Source organism: Leucoraja erinacea, chromosome 13, assembly GCF_028641065.1.
Source record: "Leucoraja erinacea ecotype New England chromosome 13, Leri_hhj_1, whole genome shotgun sequence".
In the NCBI taxonomy this organism is placed as follows: domain Eukaryota; kingdom Metazoa; phylum Chordata; class Chondrichthyes; order Rajiformes; family Rajidae; genus Leucoraja; species Leucoraja erinaceus.
In genome coordinates this window covers 45,782,665-45,802,564 of record NC_073389.1, presented here as the reverse complement: position 1 = coordinate 45,802,564, position 19,900 = coordinate 45,782,665, and the positions used below count along the sequence as shown (strand labels likewise).

At 43.5% G+C, this 19,900-nt stretch overlaps 1 protein-coding gene across 2 annotated transcripts in view; it reads left to right on the top strand.

Annotated features, from left to right (window-relative positions):
• The window catches only part of LOC129702987 (interferon-induced GTP-binding protein Mx3-like), a 56,742-nt gene extending 37,103 nt beyond the window's left edge, over positions 1 to 19,639 (top strand). For both annotated transcript variants that reach the window (XM_055645119.1, XM_055645120.1), the window contains 4 exons: positions 3,421 to 3,579; positions 4,510 to 4,586; positions 6,057 to 6,257; positions 16,847 to 19,639. In XM_055645119.1, coding sequence (XP_055501094.1) covers positions 3,421 to 3,579; positions 4,510 to 4,586; positions 6,057 to 6,257; positions 16,847 to 17,074 — 665 coding nt within the window. In that variant the 3' untranslated portion in view covers positions 17,075 to 19,639. The remainder of the gene's footprint in view (positions 1 to 3,420; positions 3,580 to 4,509; positions 4,587 to 6,056; positions 6,258 to 16,846) is intronic.
• The last annotated feature ends 261 nt before the right edge of the window (positions 19,640 to 19,900 follow it).

Below are 19,900 nucleotides of genomic sequence, written 5' to 3'. Positions count from 1 at the left end.
ATCTTTATACTCCCAATTTGTCAATCCTTCCCCACCCCACCCCCACTATTTAGTTTAAACCCACAAGTGTAGCATTAGCTAACCTGCCTGCCAAAACATTGGTCCCCCTCCAGTTAAGGTGTAACCCGCCCTTTTGTACAGGTCCCCCCTATCCTAGAAGAGATCCCAGTGATCTATAAAGCTAAATCCTTGCTCCCTGCACCAGCACCCCAGCTACACATTCAGATCCCCTATATCCCTGTTCCTGCCCTCACTAGCATGAAGTACTGGAAGTAATCCGGAGATAACCACCCAGAGGTCTTGCTTTTCAGTCTTCTTCCTAACTCTCTAAACTCGAGTTGCAGAACCTGCTTCCTCTTCCTCCCTACATTGTTTGTGCCCACGTGCACAACTGCTGCCGGCTGGTCACCTTCCCTCTCGAGGAAGTTGTGAAGTCGGTGCGCGAGTTGTGGCTCCAGGGAGGCAACGGATCATCCTCGAATCTCACCTGTCGCCACAGAATCTCCTGTCCGCACCTCGGTCAATGGAATCACCCACCACTATAGCTCTGCCAGACGTCGACCTTTCCAGTCAAGTCTCATCACCACTAGGATTGGAGCCACCGACCCATTCGCCGCTTTGACTGGAAGCATTGTCTCCCCCGACACAAAAGAGTGTACCTGTTTTCATTCGGCACAGCCACTGGGGTCTCCTGCACTCCACGGTTACTCCCCTTTCTCACAATCACCCACCTTCGCTCTTCCTGTATTCTTGGCGTGAGAACCTCACTGTAGGTCCTGTCCACAAAACTCTTGTTTTCCCGGATGGCCCTGAGGTCATCCAGCTGCTTCCCCAGTTCTCTAACACGTTCATTCAGGAGCTGCAACTGGACATAATTTCTGCAGGTGTAGTTTCCAAAACACCTGACTTCCCACATCCTGCAGGAACCACACTGCACCAATATGCCTGCCATTTCTTTAGAAGACAGAAATGACAAATTTCCAACAAGTGTAGCCTCCTTGCCTTGGACTCCTCGCCAAAGACTCTTGAGCCAAAGACTCGCACTTTTCTCACAAGGCCGCTCCCCGACTGCCCGCCACCCGAGAGCAACCTTGCTTATATTGGCTGATAACTTGCCTAATTTGCCAATTTACTAATTAAATTCCTCAGCCAATCCCTGCTCTCCTTCACCTGCTGCCGCTCCTCCTCCTCTGACCTTCTTGAAAGGTTTGCGCTGTAGCTGGTCTCGTCCGGTTTTTAAATCTATCGTGACCGAAAGAAAACACTGTACAAACTCCCAAGAGCTTACTTCTCAGCCAATCCCCACTCTCCTTCACCTGCTGCCGCTCCTCCTCCGACCTCCGTCGAACCTCCTGCCCGATGGTAACAGCTAGAAGACGCAAGGAGCGATAGGGTTGCTGCCTTACGGCACTTGCAGCGGCAGAGAGCCAGGCTCGATCCTGACTACAGGTGCTGTCTGTACGGAGTTTGTACGTTCTCCCTCGTGACCACGTGGGTTCTTCTCCGAGATCTTCGGTTTTCGCCTATACTCCAAAGAGGTAAAGGTTTGTAGGTTAATTGGCTAGGTATAAATGTAAATTGTCCCTAGTGTGTGTACGATAGTGTTAATGTATAGGGATCGCTGGTCGGTGCGAACTCAGTGGGCCGCAGGGCCTGTTTCCACGCTGTATCTCTAAACTAAACTAAAAGAGGCAAGGACAATATGGTGGGGATCATTGATGGTAGATGCCGGGGATGAATACTGGGAGAAATAGCGAACCATCTTACTTAATGTTATTCCTTCCAGGCTTGGCCTGTCTCATTGTGCCCTCGAGGTCTATGTTAATCAATAATTGTTCTACGCTTAGAAAGGAACTGCAGATGCTGGTTTCAACCAGACATAGACACAAAGTGCTGGAATAACTCAGTGGGTCAGGCAGCATCTGGAGAAATTGGATGGGTGATGTTTCGGATCGGAACCCTTCTTCAGATTATGTTGCATTATTTGGTGCAGTCTTTAACTGATTCCAGATCACAAACATGCCTTGGTGAATGGTAATAATAATAATAATACATTTTATTTGTATAGCGCTTTTCAATGACTCAAAGTCGCTTTACATGGTGAGTCAAGAACAAAACAAAATAGAGCAGTAAGACAGAGATGCAAAGGGGAGGGGGACATGGGACTAAGGGTATGCAGAGGTGAAGAGATGGGTCTTGAGGCGGGACTGGAAGATGGTGAGGGACTCAGAAGTTCGGATCAATTGTGGGAGGGAGCTCCAGAGCCTGGGAGCTGCCCTGGAGAAGGCTCTGTCTCCAAAAGTGCAGAGGTTGGATTTCAGAATGGAGAGGAGACCGGCTGAAATGGATCTGAGGGACCGTGAGGGTTGGTAGGGGGAGAGGAAGTCAGTGAGATAAGGGGAGGGGCAAATGGTTAAGGGTTTTGTAGGTGAGGACCAGGATTTTGTAGAAGATCCGGTGGGAAATGGGAAGCCAGTGAAGTTCTTTGAGGACTGGGGTGATGTGGTGCCAGGATTTGGTGGGTAATGAGTCGGGCAGCTGCATTCTGGACCAGTTGGAGTCAGTTGATGTTGCTGGAATTAATGCCAAAGAGAAGAGTGTTACAGTTGTCCAGTCGGGAGGAGATGAAGGCATGGATGAGTCTTTCAGCAGCGGAGGGGGGGGGGTGAGAGAGGGTCTGATTTTGGCAATGTTGCGGAGGTGAAAAAATGATGTTTTGACAACATGGCGGATGTGAGGCTCAAGGGAGAGGGTAGGGCCCTGGGGAGTGTTGTAGAACAGTGGGAGCTAGGAGTGCAGGTATGTCATTCATTCATTCATCATCGTTGAAAACATTAGCGATGCAGTGGTGCTGGTTTCCAACGGGAACGGTGACGGACGCACCACACATCTCTGGCATCCGGTTTCTGCGGATGTCCGCCGCTGGAAGTATAGAATTTTGGTGTGTGTGCTTTATCATCATTCCTTACAATGCTATGTAAGATAGTGATCGCAACTTCCATTGAATGTGGATGACCATTGGCTCACTAGAAGCTCATTCGCCCTTTGACAGGTCTTGTTGGGGGTCCACAGCCCCCTCCTCACCAAGCAAACCAGGTGGGGGAGACAGTTTAGTCGCTGACTACCCGGCAATGGAGCAGGTAGCACGGGCTTAAATGGTACCTGTGGCAAGGGGAACTCCCCCCGGCCTGACATCAGTCAGGGTATTAAGCATAGAATTTGGGATATTATGTTTCAGTGTTATGATGTATGGGTGAGGGTGCAGTTGTAGTATTGGATTCAGTCTTAGTCACTTTACTATGGGAAGGATTTTCTTCAGCTGGAAAGAGTGCAGAGAGTGCCTGACTATGATATTGCCATCAAATGCATGATTGGAAAATAATAGATTTTAAGTTTTACATTTTTTCTTTGCACTGTCAGTCCAAAATCACGTGAAAAATATGTTTCCCAAATATGAAGAGACATACCGTGGAAGAGAGCTGCCTGGGTTTATCAACTACAATACCTTTGAATCCTTCATTAAGAAAGAAGTCTCTGAATTGAAAGATCCAGCTATTACAAAACTGAAGACAATCACAGGTATGTGACTGCTATGCGTAAGGTGTACTTCTTTGAATTGCAAGAACTCTGGGCACCCAAACAAGAACATTCATCATAGGTAATGGATACATCAGGCTTAAGCCTGTAACAAGGAACACACTACAATGAATTCCCCTATCCACACCAAAAAAGCCCAAATGATTGTCTTGTTAAACTAAAGATAGACACAAAATGTTGGAGTAACTCAGCAGGACAGGTAGCATCTCTGGATAGAAGGAATGGATAGGACAGGTTTGGAGGGATATGGACCAAGAGCAGGCAGGTGGGACTGGTGTTGCTGGCACACGATGACTGGTTTGGGCAAGTTGGGCCGAAGGGCCTGTTTCCACACTGTATTACTCTATGAATGGGTGACATTTCAGGTCGTTAAACTATCCTTGCAGGAAGCATTCGGATTTATGGTAGCACAGTTCCGTGTTATCCAGTCATTAAAAAGACAATGCATGATAAAAATCAAGCCATCCACAGTGTGCAGATAGAGGGTAAAGGGTATAACGATGAGTGCAAGGTAAAGTCCAGTAAAGTACAATTAAAGATATTTTTACCTCTGCATCAGGGATAGATGGGAGCACAGGACCATTCTAGTTGGAGGGAGGATGGTTCGATAGCTGGACATCAGCTGGGAACAAACTGTCCCTGAATCTGGATGTGTGCGTTTTCAAACTTCTGTACATCCTGCTCGATGGCAAAGGGGAGAAGAGGGAGTGACTGGGGTGGGATACTTTGTAACTTGTGTAAGAAAGAACTGCAGATGCTAGATTAAACCGAAGATAGACTTTGATCTGACCCGACTCTTTCCCCCCCCCCCCCCCCCCTCCCCCCTCCCTTCCCCTCCCTCACAGTGGTTCCCCACATTGTCTTATCTTGGTTATCAGTTGCATGTGTGATATCGTCTTTTTACTATTACAGATATCACAAGGAATATTTTTATGGTCGTTGCCGAGCAACATTTCAGTGCCTTTAGTAACCTGTCCAAAGCTGCCAAGGTACAGTGCACAAACCTTCTGCCTTTCGGTAATGGAGTTTTGGGGTTTAGGTTTATTATTGTCATGTGAAAGGTGTAACCTTTGTCTTGCAAGTTATCCAAACAGATCTGATATACATAAATACAATCAAGTCTCATTCAAGTAAGAATTTGGGAAGGTGAATCCACACCACCAAGTCAGGATGGTGTGTAACACTAATTTTAAACCTGCAGGCAGGGATGAAGTCCTATACCTATTGGTCATGTCCTTTTTAGTTTAGTTTAGAGATACAGCATGGAAAAAGGCCCTTTGGCCCACCGAGTCCGCACCGACAAACAATCCCGGCACACTAACACTACACTACACACACTAGAGACAATTTTACATTTATACCAAGACAATTAACCTACAAACTGTATGTGTGGGAGGAAACCGAAGATCACGGAGAAAACCCACACAGTTTTCTCGGGGAGAATGTACAAACTCCATACAGACAGCACCCGTAGTCAGGATCTTACCCAGGTCTCTGGCACTGTAAGGCAGTAGCTCTACTGCTATGCCACCATGCCACCTTAAACCTAAGGTTTTAGTGAGAGGTTGTGGGATTGGGAGGTGCTGTTGGAACCTGGGCAAGTAACTGTAGCACATATTGTAGGTAGTAATTTGGTAGTTTCATGGAGCCCAAAGCCATTTCGGATTCTAAACTTGCCCACCAGAAAAAGAGCCTGGATCTGACCACATATGAAGTTGAGTTGTTGGGTTACAGCCGTTCAAGATGTTGATGAAGCCAAAGATGGAGTACTGTGTTCAGTTTTACTCACCCTGTTATAGAAAATATGTTATTAAGGTGGAAAGAGTGCAGACTTACAGTACGAGGATGGTGACAGAACTTGTGGGCCTGAGCTATAGGGGGAGGATGGATGGGCAAGGGCCGTATTCCTTGGGAGCGTAGGAGGATGAAAGGTGATCTTACACAGGTGTATGAGATCATTGGGGGAAATAGATAGAGCAGATGTACAGAGCCTTTTACCATGATTAGGGAAATTAAAAAAACAAAGAACATAGGTTTAAAGGTGCAAGGGGAAATATTTAACGGGAATATGAGGGGCAACTTCAGCCACCACCATGTAATGGTGCAGTGAGTAATTCCTAACCATACTTATTTCTCAGACAGTAGTCATAGATGTTTTTCTAACACCGAGGGCGATGGGTATATGGCATGAGCTGCCAGAAGACTTAGTTGAGGCAAAAACTATAACAACATTTAAGACATCTGGACAGGTACATGGATAGCAGACAAAAATTCTGGAGAAACTCAGCGGGTGAGGCAGCATCCATGGAGCAAAAGAAATAGGCTAGAACAGGTTTAGAGGGACATGGGTCAAGCGCAGGCCGGTAGTGTTGGTGTAGATGGGGCAACTTGGTCGGAACGGACAAGCAGGGCCAAAGGGCTCCATGACATATTTGCTCATTTTATCTTTGTGTTTGCAGGTCATAATCGCAAATATGAGCCACAAGCAAGAAACAGAAGCAGAGAGGCTGCTGCAGGCCCAGATTAAGGTTGAGAGTGTGGTGTATTGTCAAGACGGTATCTACAATAACAGCCTTTTTGAAACAAAAGGCAATTTGCCACAACCTTTGCCATTTGGCAGCATCCAAGAACTGTCGGATCATCTCCACGCATATTACAAGGTAAATATACCGTGTGTTACACACAGCGGATTTGATTGCCATTGTGTGCCGATCATTGGTGGACTGTTCCCTCCTTCCTCCCACTGGGATGATTGGTGGAAAAGCAAGAGGCAACATCAGGAAACATTGAGAAAAAAGCACAAAGTGACGAAAATATGGGTGGAGATACGAGAGACGCAGTTGAATCTGGGCAGGTGTGATGTGTTGCTCTTTGGGAGATGGAATTTAAGACGAGAGTGTTCAGTAACAATAAAAGGCAGAACCCTTAGGAGCAATGATGGATTTGACGGCACCAGGCCTGTACTCGCTGGAGTTTAGAAGGATGATGGGTACCCTCATTATAACTTAGCGAATAGTGAACGGCTTGGATAGAGTGGTTGTGGAGACGATGTTTCCACTAGTGGGAGCGTCTAGGACCAGAGGTCATAGCCTCAGAATGAAGGGACGTTCCTTTTGGAGATGAGGAATTTCTTTAATCAGTGTGTGGTGAATCTGGAATTCATTGCTACAGAAGGCTGGATAGATAGATTCTTGATTAGTGCAGGTGTCAGCGGTGATAGGGAGAAGGGAGGAGAGTGGGGTTAGCGTGGGGGGGAGATAGATCAGCCATGATTGAACAGCAGAGTAGACTTGATGGGCTGTATGTCCGAATTCTGCTCCTATCACTTATGTCCGTATGGATGTGCAGAGGGATCTTGTAAACATAGAAACATAGAAAATAGGTGCAGGATTCTGCCCTTCGAGCCTGCACCACCATTCAATATGATCATGGCTGATCATCCAATTCAGTATCCTGCCTTCTCTCCATACACGCTGATCCCTTTAGCCACAAGGGCCACATCTAACTCCCTCTTAAATATAGCCAATGAACTGGCTTCATCTACCTTCTGTGGCAGAGAATTCCAGAGATTCACCGCTCTCTTGTGTGAAAAAAGTTTTTCTCATCTCGGTCCTAAAAGATTTCCCCCTTATCCTTAAACTGTGACCCCTTGTTCTGGACTTCCCCAACATCGGGAACAATCTTCCTGCATCTAGCCTGTCCAACCCCTTAAGAATTTTGTAAGTTTCTATAAGATCCCCCCTCAATCTTCTAAATTCTAGCGAGTACAAGCCGAGTCTAACCAGCCTTTCTTCATATGAAAGTCCTGACATCCCAGGAATCAGTCTGGTGAACCTTCTCTGTACTCCCTCTATGGCAAGAATGTCTTTCTCAGATTTGGAGACCAAAACTGCACGCAATACTCCAGGTGTGGTCTCACCAAGACCCTGTACAACTGCAGTAGAACCTCCCTGCTCCTCTACTCAAATCCTTTTGCTATGAATGCTAACATACCATTCGCTTTCTTCACTGCCTGCTGTACCTGTATGCCTACTTTCAATGACTGGTGTACCATGACACCCAGGTCTCGTTGCATCTCCCCTTTTCCTAATCGGCCACCATTCAGATAATGGTCTACATTCCTGTTTTTGCCACCAAAGTGGATAACCTCACATTTATCCACATTATACTGCATCTGCCATGCATTTGCCCACTCACCCAGCCTATCCAAGTCACCTTGCAGCCTCCTAGCATCCTCCTCACAGCTCACACTGCCCACCAGCTTCGTGTATTCCGCAAACTTGGAGATGTTGCATTCAATTCCCTCGTCCAAATCATTAATATATATTGTAAATAGCTGGGGTCCCAGCATTGAGCCTTGCGGTGAAAAAGCTACTTATCTTAACTACTAAACCAGGTTCGCTTCTTAATAAACAGACACCACACAAACTGTTTGGTAGACCAGTTCAAAACTTTACTTAACATCGGCCGATGGAAGGGAGGGAGAACTCCAGTCAAGTGACCAACACAGACACTTGACTGTGCTCAGCCACCTTCCCTGAACAACAGAATTACATTGCTTTAAATAGGTTTTTTTGTCCCCTTATCACATTCCACAGACATTAGTCATGGTCAGAAGTACTGGAAAAGGTTTCCACAGAATGCATCACATCAAACCTTTTTTTTACATGGTACAAGATATACTAAAAACATTGTATATCTTCTTTGTCACTTGGTCCCTCATAAACATAGGCCATCTGCTTTATTGCATCCTCCCCCATAAACATTGGTCATTTGGTTTATGGCATCTCACTTTAAAGATTTGACCAGCTATCTCTATAGCTTCTCCTCTGCCTGTCACTTGGGAGACAATGTTATAGGATTTATTATCTCACACACACCGCAACCTGAGGCAAGCCTAATTTGAGACTAAATATAAGCTGTAAGCTAGCCCAGAAGCCAATTTAATATCTTCTTATATTTTTTACTAAAATTCAGCTTCATCATTCCATCCTTTTATCAAAATTTTGATAACAACTACAGTCCTTGCTGAGTACATACGAAAGACCATAAGCATCTCATCAGACAATTTAATAGTACACTAGTAACACAATCAATTCATAGTGGACAATCGTTCCACAAGTCCCTCCAAACATTTTAAATGGCCACCAACCTCCCCCGGACGTGACACTAAGATACTACCATAGGACAGGAAAAGGATCATAAAAATTGCTCAGCCTTTATTCGGCTTCATTTGGAATTCCCTGTGTGCTGGTGTAACTGGTTCATGCTTCTCTTGTGTGGCACTGCATTTGCAACATAACAATGCCCTGTCACAAATATACTGTTTCCTTAAAATACACCAGTGCCTTGGTTGTGGCAAAAACAGGTAGATTTAACTGGCCTTTGCAGACCTCTTACTGTCTGTAGTCAGGGTATCTTTGCTGCGCTTGTCATGTTTGACTTCAATCTTGTTTAAAAGGAGGCGTGTACCATCCTTTAAATGTGGGTTAGTCCGCAAGTTTGCCATTCTGAAGAAAGTTCAGTCCATGTGGGCTGGGCCACCCCAGAATAAAGGGAGCATCAATAGCCCATCGTCCTTGTTTCCACAAACTGTTCACAGTCAATCAAATGTATCCAGCGACGATGATCTTTCATCTTTACAGCAGTTCATGTTGTTAGCAACACTTGGTTGTTTCTTTCAACAGTCTCAATTTCTTCTTGTCCCAGCACCCCCATCATCGTATAGCTTTTATGGCTCCCAGCAAAGCTCCTCCAACCTGGGAATGTAGATCTGGCAAGACATGGGTTAATTGCCGACCATACATAATTAGTTAATTGCCCAGGGCCTGTTGGTGGCTTCCCCCCCACTCTCCAGGGGGTGGACACGGCAGCTTTTCCTGTATCAATAAAAAGTTGTGAATCTTGTTCACCAGCTGAGTTTCTCCAGCACTTTTGTCCCCCTTTGATCCTCCAGTATCTCCAGTCCCTTCTTAACACTTCCCTGTGAATTTATTCTTTAATCCGATTATATCCGAAGAGGCTCTCTCTACCTGAATATTCAATTCTCCAAATATGTTCTCTTCCCCAATCTACTTTATCTTCTCACCTTTCATCCCTCATTGTGAGTTCCCCCAAACCTCCTTTTTTAAGTCATAAAACAATTTTTTCATCTACCTTCATTTCTCTCACACAGCACATGCTACAGCAACATCTTTTTGTTTGCTTAAAAACAGTAATCTTGCTTCATTTGCATTTTAAAAGACAACCTCTGTTATCATATCAAAACAATCTTTTCCAAAAGAACTCATTCAGAATCAGTAATCAATAATACATTTACTTTTCTCTGTAATTTTGACATTTCCAATCTCATTTAACACTTTAATCGGGATGAGTCTTTTTAAACTTGGTTCAAAAGATTTATAATCCACCAACACATTTTATCCATCAAGTATAGCTCCGCACCCCATTCATGCCTGTTTCTTAACTTTAAAGGACAAACTTCTTAAAGCGACACACAACTTTGCACATTGCTTCGAATTTCACACATTCCACATACAAAAAACATTGTTTTACAAGCAGTACATATACAAAAACATTGTTTTACCAGCAGTATATAATATTTCATCTTCATAGACATTTCTTTGTAATTTACTTTCCCTTTTTCTGACAAGACTTCTGTTTACCAAAATCCTGGTTACCTAACCCTAATTGGACATTGATCCAGATCATGATTAGTCAGACTCCCCTTGACTTTTCAGTCTCCCTATCCTATCCTCATTTTTCCTTCATCCCCAATTTTTATAACATAGTTGCTTGTCAGGAAAAGGATTTACTTCCTGGGTAATTTTGTTTTGCAATCCCCATTGACTCTTTCCACCATCCCAGATACCTGTGGGTGGTGTTTACAGTGAATTGCTGTCAGATATTAAAATGTGCACATTTTTCCTTATTAATAGTGGTTGGTAGAGCTCCACTCCACCTACTAAATAAATCTAAAATCAATACGCAATATTTATAACACTGGGCCCTTGGCATCTCAATAAAATCAACCTGTATGCATTCAAACGACCATTATGGCATTGGCGTCACCCCTGAGGGTATCCTAATTGGTTTGCCTGGATTATTTCATTAGCAAATTTTACATTCAGAGGCCTGCCACCACATTTCCTTTGTTATCCTATCATTCCCTCCTTACCAGCATGGGTAAGACGGGTAAAAATGTATCGTTATACACCAACTTGTCCAAGCGGGGTGTGCTGAATCAATGGCACAGCCCTCTTGTTTCCATAGTTATTATTATATACAAGAGGCGTCCCTCTGTAATGTACATACCTCCCTCATGTTTGGCAGGACCGTTCTATTTGCTAGCATCTGTTTAGCTGCTGTCACAATGCATTTGGATGTACAGGCTGCCTGTTTGGATACACTATCGGCAAATTCATTACCTTTTGCTATAGAGTCCCCAGCACCAGTATGTGCAGTACATTTAATAATGACCAGCTGTTCTGGTAGCATCAATGCCTTAACAAATTACACACAGAAAGGGATTCCCGTGCTCCCAATCCTGGAGAGCCTTGTAAGGTCAGAACTTCAAGTTATAGGAATGTTACTGACGGAACTGTCCCAGGTAAAGATGCCATTGCTACTGGTAGGGCATAGGGAGGTGGACATCTCACAAGATTATCTAACTCCTCCTCATTTTCATTACCAAATAGGGTAGTCGTGCCAGACATGAAGTCTCCTCCAGAGGATTTACCAGTACTGGGTTTATTTTTTACGAACCATCACCTGTTTCCCACCTCCTGTCTGTCTTTTAATTCTATTCTCTTGTTCCTCTGCCCACTGGCATTCTAGTTGCAATAATTTCCATCCTTTCCGAGTGCTTTCCTTGTTTCTTAACTCTATCTAGCAATGTTACAAAATTGTGAGATTTAAAAAAAATCAAGTCTGCAATTTATCCCATCAGATAAAGCATAACAATAAGTTTAATTTGACACCTAATTCACTTTCATATCTCAAGTAATAAAAAAGTTATGGCCATTTTCATACTCGGAAATTAGCATCTTGTTCCCTATTGATTTTCTATGGACATAACAAAAAAACTGTGATCATGGACCGTCAAAAGCCCATAACCTTCTTAAAAATTAAGAGAACTGAATGAAATTTTCAGTTATCATAGATTGAACCATTCTGACACAAATATAAAATAATCTTACTTGGATGACCTGAAATAAAAGCATATAATTAGTTAGTTACCCAATTGTAGCTAATTTCAAACTTCAATTACTAGATCTAAACATATATCTATTTCTTAATAAATGATTAACATTTTTAAATAGCCTAAGTGTCCAAATTATATTCACAAATAATTCACAATAAAACATGATTTTTAAATCTCATTTACATCAATTTATAGGCCAAATGGAAGGAATTTAGTGTTCAATTGCTGTAAATTAAAGTCTATTTTAAATCGGCTTTCTAGTGGGTTCCTGTCTTCCTTTCCCATATCAACACCTCTGCTTTTTTAATTGTCTCGACATTCCATGTGCCCCCTACAGGCCAGGCTTCATCCCCCAACCATTTGGTCAACTTGTAACTTAACATTCTAAATTTCTTATTATACTTAGGATTCAAATAACACATATATTGGACCGGTATCCAGAGCATTCCCCATAGATAGATAGAAAGAAAGAGAGAGAAAAAATACTTCTTAATTCCGAATCGTTCCAAATATATCAACCAGGCCGACCCACTAAATGAGACCCCAGTTTCTCAATTTGGCTGACTTTTTAATTCCTTAATATACGACCCAAGTGTCTCAACGAAGCAGACCCGCTAACCGAGACCCCAGTTTCTTTTCAACTTGGCAGACTTCTTAATACTGTAATATACAACGTCACTTATTTCTCAACCCGACAATTCTTCGGATGTCTCAATAAGCCAAACACACACCTCAACCCCCGTATCTCAACCCGACAAATCACGGATATCTCAACAAGGCCGATGAGCCCTTAGTAGAGAGAGAAAAAGAAAACAAAGAGAGATAGACAGAGAGAGGAACCACTCACGTCCTTCTTAACAATATACACAAGACCTTTCTTAAAAATACATGCACAATTCTGTCTTAAAAATACATACACAATCCCTTCTTAAAAAAAAAAAAAACCATATAAAGCCCAACTGGTCTTACCTTAGTCTGTTTCTAAGAACCTCGGCAGGGAACCAATTCAATTTCTGATGAAGGATCACAGACGTTCCCGGGAGTTTCTAGGGAGTCGGTCTTACAAGGGGGCCGATAGAGCTCAGTTATCTCCCTTCCAATCCCGGCAACCTCCGCAACCGCTTGCACAGTCAGCCGTTGATGTGGTCCCAGCGAGGCCTGCATAACTACGCCAATGAAAAAGCTACTTATCTTAACTACTAAACCAGGTTCGCTTCTTAATAAACAGACACCACACAAACTGTTTGGTAGACCAGTTCAAAACTTTACTTAACATCGGCCGATGGAAGGGAGGGAGAACTCCAGTCAAGTGACCAACACAGACACTTGACTGTGCTCAGCCACCTTCCCTGAACAACAGAATTACATTGCTTTAAATAGGTTTTTTTGTCCCCTTATCACATTCCACAGACATTAGTCATGGTCAGAAGTACTGGAAAAGGTTTCCACAGAATGCATCACATCAAACCTTTTTTTTACATGGTACAAGATATACTAAAAACATTGTATATCTTCTTTGTCACTTGGTCCCTCATAAACATAGGCCATCTGCTTTATTGCATCCTCCCCCATAAACATTGGTCATTTGGTTTATGGCATCTCACTTTAAAGATTTGACCAGCTATCTCTATAGCTTCTCCTCTGTCTGTCACTTGGGAGACAATGTTATAGGATTTATTATCTCACACACACCGCAACCTGAGGCAAGCCTAATTTGAGACTAAATATAAGCTGTAAGCTAGCCCAGAAGCCAATTTAATATCTTCTTATATTTTTTACTAAAATTCAGCTTCATCAGCGGTACCCCACTAGTCACTGCCTGCCATTCTGAAAAGGACCAGTTTACTCCTACTCTTTGCTTCCTGTCTGCCAGCCAGTTCTCTATCCACATCAATACTGAACCCCCAATACCGTGTGCTTTAAGTTTGTATAGTAATCTCTTATGTGGTACCTTGTCGAAAGCCTTCTGAAAGTCCAGATATAACACATCCACTGGTTCTCACTTATCCACTCTGCTAGTTACATCCTCGAAAAATTCTATAAGATTTGTCAGACATGATTTACCTTTCATTATTTCCATGCTGACTTTGTCCAATGATTTCACCACTTTCCAAATGTACTGCTGGTACAAGTGGTACAAGTCCATTACCTGGAAAATAGCAACACATGGTCATGGTGGGAAAGAAGGTGGACGCCATACTTGCCTTAATTGATAAGTCCTGTTGCAACTTTATGAAACTGGTTGGATCGCATTTGGAGTATTGTGTACAATTCTGGCCACCCTATTACAGGAAGATGTGGAGGTGAAGACCTGCACCAAGATGTTGTTTGGATTAGAGAGTTTTAGCCACGAGGAAAGGTATGAGAAGGTAGTATCATGATGTTTAAGAGACCTTAAGAGAGGTACATGGTTCGGATAGGTCTGGTGAGATATGGGCCAAATGCAGGTAGGTGGGACTAGTGTAGATGTGGCATGTTGGTCAGCATGGGCAAGTTGTGCCGAAGGGTCTGTTTCCCCTGCTGTGTGACTCGATGAAAGATTGGACAAACTTAGTTGTTTTATATAGAGCATTGGAGTTTGAGGGGCAACCTGATGTAAGGATATAATATTACTAGACTAAGTGGGACCCATTCACACAGGGGGGGTTGGTCCCCCAACGCAATATTCCACCTCTCCACCAATTCCAATATTGGTGGCCAGTAGGCTTTCTGGAGCACTAGTATGGGTGTTGTGGGCCGAAGGGACTGGTTTCCAGGGGGCTAGAGTATGGACATTGTGGGCCAAATGGATTCTTGGGATGGTAACTCAGTCACTCAGGGCTGGTGGGCTGGCAGCTCAGTCACTCAGGGCTGGTGGGTTGGCAGCTCAGTCACTCAGGGCTGGTGGGCTGGCAGGTTAGTCACTCAGGGCTGGTGGGCTGGCAGTTCACTCACGACTATTCCTTGAAATTCCATTTCAAGCAGAGTGCAGGTCACCACATTCAATTTCATAGCATTTCAAGCAGAGTGCAGCCACCACATTCAATTTCATAGCATTTCAAGCAGAGTGCAGACCACCACATTCAATTTCATAGCATTTCAAGCAGAGTGCAGGCCATCAAATTGCAAAACAACTAATTGCATTGTCATTAAGGGCTAACAAATCATTTATTGCAAGTACATTGTAGACTCACAGTTCAGATGATTCACAGCTTAGAATGACAGTTGAGGACTCTCCCTCGCTATCTTTCATAGTGACTGACTCATTTCCAGGCAACCGGTGTTTTATAGTCCGGCTGACTATAAAATCAATATACAGCGCAGACAGGAAGTGGTCAAGATGAGACTTTTAGTCAATAGTCTATTTAATTGTCATTTGGACCCCTGGAGGTCCAAACAAAATGCCGTTTCTACAGCCATACATTACACACAAATAGACCCCAGACACAACATAATTTACATTTTACATAAACATCCATCACATAGCTGTGATGGAAGGCCAAAAAAACTTATCTCTCCACTGCACTCTTCCCCCCCCCCCCCCCCCATGTCAGAGTCAAAGTCAAAGCCCCCGGCTGGCGATGGCGATTGTCCCGCGGCCATTAAAGCCACGCCGGGTGGTGCGAGGTCGCACACCGGGTCTTGGTGTTAGAGCCCCCGGCGTGCGCTCGCAGAGTCCCGCGGCCATTCCAAGCCGCGCGGGGCAGTGATGTAGGCCCCGCTCCAGGAGCTCTTCGACCCCACAACTCGGCGGGAGAAGTCGCCGTTACAGGAGCCCTGAAAAGCGGTCTCCCTCCAGGGATCCGCGGGCTCCCGGTGCCGCCGTCCGCAGACCCGCAGCAGCAGCAGCAGCGGCAGCAGCAGCAGCAGCGGTAACGCTCCTCCACCGCTCCACCCGCTCCGGTCTCGGCCAGCTCCGCGACGGTGAGGTGAGTCGGCACCAGAGTCCCCGGCTTCTTCTGTTGGAGGCCGCTCCTCGTTGCAGCCCCAACGACAACTGAGACCCGACGAGAAAAGGTCGGGTCTCCAGTGCAGGGAGAGATTTAAAAGTTTCCCCCTCCCTCCCACCCCACCCCCACCCCCCCCCACACACACACACACCCCAACATAAAATAACAAAAACTACATATAAACATAGACAAAAAATAATAAAAACGCGGACAGGCTGCAGAGGCCGCTGCTGACCAGAGTCGCGCCGCCTACCGGACTTTTAGTTATATAGATAAGGCATAGATAGTGTCGTTTTTTCTTTCCCTGGCTGGAAATATCAAATATCAAAAGGCATATCTTTTAAGAGTTTGAAGCAGTTTTGTTTACACAGTGGTAGGTGCCTGGAACCTATAGCGAGGAGAAGTGGTGGAAGCCGATATGAGGGCAACAATTAAAAGGCATTTAGATAGACTCATGAAGAGGTGGGGAATATGACCATTTTATAATATAGGTATAATGTGGGGGTAAAAGGTTCAAAGGTTCAGAAAAAAAAAAATTCTTCCACAATGGTTGGTATTTGGAACAGACTGCCTGAGGGGGTGATGGAGGATGGTGTTTGCAGAACATTTGAGAAGCATCTCAAAAATCACTGAGACACGGTGACGCAGCAATAGACTTGCTGCATTACAGCGCCTGATACCTGGGTTCGATCCTGCCCAAGGGTGCTGTCTATTTGGAGTTTGTACGCTCTCCCCATAACCTGCCTGGGTTTTCTCAGAGATCCTCGGTTTCCTCCCGCACTCTGAAGAAGTACAGGTTTGTAGGCTTGGTATGAATATTAAATTGTCCCTAGTGTTTGTAGGGTAGTGTTAATATCCAGGGATCGCTGGTCGATGCAGACTCGGGGGATCATAAGGGGTGTTACCTTTATCACTAAACTAAAATATAAGGCTGGAGTAAGTGCTGGTAAATGGGGTTGGTATGGATGGGTACTTACTAGATAATTGGCAAGAACATGGTAGTGATGGGCAGATTCAACAATGGGCTAAGAGGATTAAATAGATTTAATTAAAGCACACAGGAAAGTTTTGCTTCCTGTTTCATTACCTTCCTTTATTTTCTGTTCTCAACTCCTAGATTGTCTCTCATCGACTGGCTAACCAGATTCCCATGGTCATACGCTGCTACATTTTAAACGAATTTGCTGACAAACTCCGGACAGAGATGCTTCATCTCATTCAAGACAAGGATTGCATCAATGGTTATCTAATGGAAGATGAAGACACACAGAGGAAGAGAGATGACCTCAAACGCAAAATAGACCGATTGACAAAAGCCCAGAAGAAATTGCTTGAATTTGGTTAAATAAGCGTTGAACGAAGATCACTGAATACTGTAAAGATATGTTTATATTTTGTTTGCAAATTTTTATATTTCTTGCCAACTTCCACTCTTGAAGGGATTGAATCCTTACTACTGTTTAGTTTCGGAGTTCACAATCATTCTTTGATACCACCAGCCTTTATTCCTGTTTAATTGCATGATGACAATCTATCCACGGATAGGTACATGGATAGGATAGACTTAGAAGAATATGGGCCAAACCCAGGCAGGTGGAACTAGTGCAGATGGGACCTGCGGGTCAGCATGGGCAAGTTGGGCTTGTTTCCACATTCTTTGACTCCATTTGTAAGTTATAGGAACTTACGGTACCTCCTCACCCAATTTCCATATTTGTTATGTTCCTCCTGGCTAATGTCCTCTTTCCAATCAAGCGATATAAGTCTGAAGAAGGGTCTCGACCCGAAACGTCGCCTATTCCTTCTCTCCATAGATACTGCCTCACCCGCTGAGTTTTTCCAGCATTTTTTGTCTACAAGGGTCATATTTGCTCCCATCCCATCCTGACTGAAATTGGCTAACTCTGGAAAACATGGATTGATTTTAAATTGAAGGTAGACACAAAATGCTGGAGTAATTCAGTGAGACAGGCAGCATCTCTGGAGAAATAGATAGGGAGACGAGACCCTTCGCCTGAGTTATTCCAGTATTTTGTGTCTTATCTTTGGTGTAAACCAGCATTTGCAATTCCTTCCTACACATATTGATTTTAAATTGTCTGTATATTGAGCAGCTTGGTGTGAACTTGTTTAAGCTGTCAAGTAACCTTTAATTGTCTTTTGATGCATCTTATGAGGAATCTCTTTGCTTAATGGATTGCGTTTAGTAACAAGAGATTGAGTTTATACAAGATGGGCAAGAGATTGAGTTTACACAAAGCCCAAAACATCTTCTGCCTTTTTCCACAGATGCTGCCTGACCTGCTGAGTTCCTCCTGCACTTTGTTTTTACACTTAGCTAATGTTCCCCGACAATTACATTCCGTATCATGTTTTGGATGTGAAATTGGAATTTAGATTGTGATTAGTTTTAAATTAATTCTAATCACACTTTACATTTTTTATCATGTTTTAAAACAAATTTGGATTTGACTTGAAGCAAATAGATAATTATCCGATATAGCATTCACAAGGATACAGAGTGGAGTGGAATTTAGTGTTTGATACGAGTCATTTTACAATACTGGAGAGATTTTGAGGTTCAAGATTATTATTCTAATTTTTACACCAATACACTGTTCTTAACAAAAATCTACCTATCATATGAAACCTCATAAATAACAGATATAAATTAGATAACTTCACGACCGAAAGTCAAACATCTTTTCATGACAGACAAATTTTCATTGTTTTACCACCAATTTGGACACCAAAAATGTGACATTAAAAACTTTACCACATTTAGTCATTAATATTTAATTCATAAATAAACTTCATATGGCCCCTCATACATACATGTTTTGATAATGATCTAGGGAAATATCTTCATCAATACCAGGAGAAAAATACAGTAATATGTCCGGTATTCCGCCTAGCAAAGATCTGGTAACGGCCGTTGTGCTTGGTGTCCATTGTCACAATGACGGTTATCGGGGTCGGTACCTCCGTATGTTAAACCATGGAGGCTCCAAACTCTACTGTTTTTCACAAACCCCAACAAAGTATCCTATGGTAGTATTGCTTTTTGGGCGTTAATTATTTTTTCTTATATTCAAATGTAATATATCAAAAACATCATGGTGTCATTCTTTCATGTCAACCTCCGGAAGCTCCACAACGACCGTTACGGAGACATTTAACTTCCAAAAAAATCATCCCAAATCAAACCTTCCGATGAATCATCGGCCATCGATATAGCTCAAATCCATAAGGCTTTATCATGGCCGTTCCTGTTTTCCATAACAGTTTTTTCTATCTATGGATATAATTTGGTTTTCTCTAATACTGTAACGTTTGTTTTCTGGGACACTAAACTTTGAGGGTTCACTGCAACGTACGTTTGTGTAACGCGTACGTTGCAGTGTCCACTCAGATGGGTGCAGTATTCCACTACATGATCATGTGGATGAAGTGGAGTTGAGCCACGAGGCACGACATCCGGAGGTTGCGATGAATCATCCGATCAGCTGAGAAGGTTGTTGGCTGCAACCTTCCCTCCATTGATGAACTGTACACTGCAAGGCCCAGGAAGCGAGTGGGTAATATCATCTTTGACCCTTCTCACCCTGGCCACAAACTCTTTGAATCACTTCCCTCTGGAAGGCGACTCCGGACTGTCAAAGCTGCCACAGCTAGACATAAAAACTGCTTTTTTTCCCACGAGTAGTAGCTCTACTCAATAACCAAAGATCTGTTGCCTTTTTGCTCTGGTCTTTTTTTAAATTCACATGTTTAATCGATAATGTTTTATTATTAATGTTTTATGTGTCATTCTTAATTGTCATTTTATGTCATGTTGTCATTTGTGAGCGGAGCACCAAAGCAAATTCCTTGTATGTGAACGTACTTAGCCAATAAACTTATTCATTCATTCATTCATAGTTGTGTGGAGACTCGGTCCTAGAGAAACACCATTAGACCTCCTCGGTCACTGAATGCATTCAGGTTTGGTCACTGAATTTAAGGAAGAGAGTGTTCTAGGCTAGGAAACAAGGCAGCACTAACAATTCACCAAAATCGTTAATATGCCAGAAGAACTTGTACCTCACAGCTCCAGCGACCTATGTTCAATCCTGACTTATCTCTGGCATTTGCACAATTCCGCTCTGACTGCATGGTTTATCCGATTACC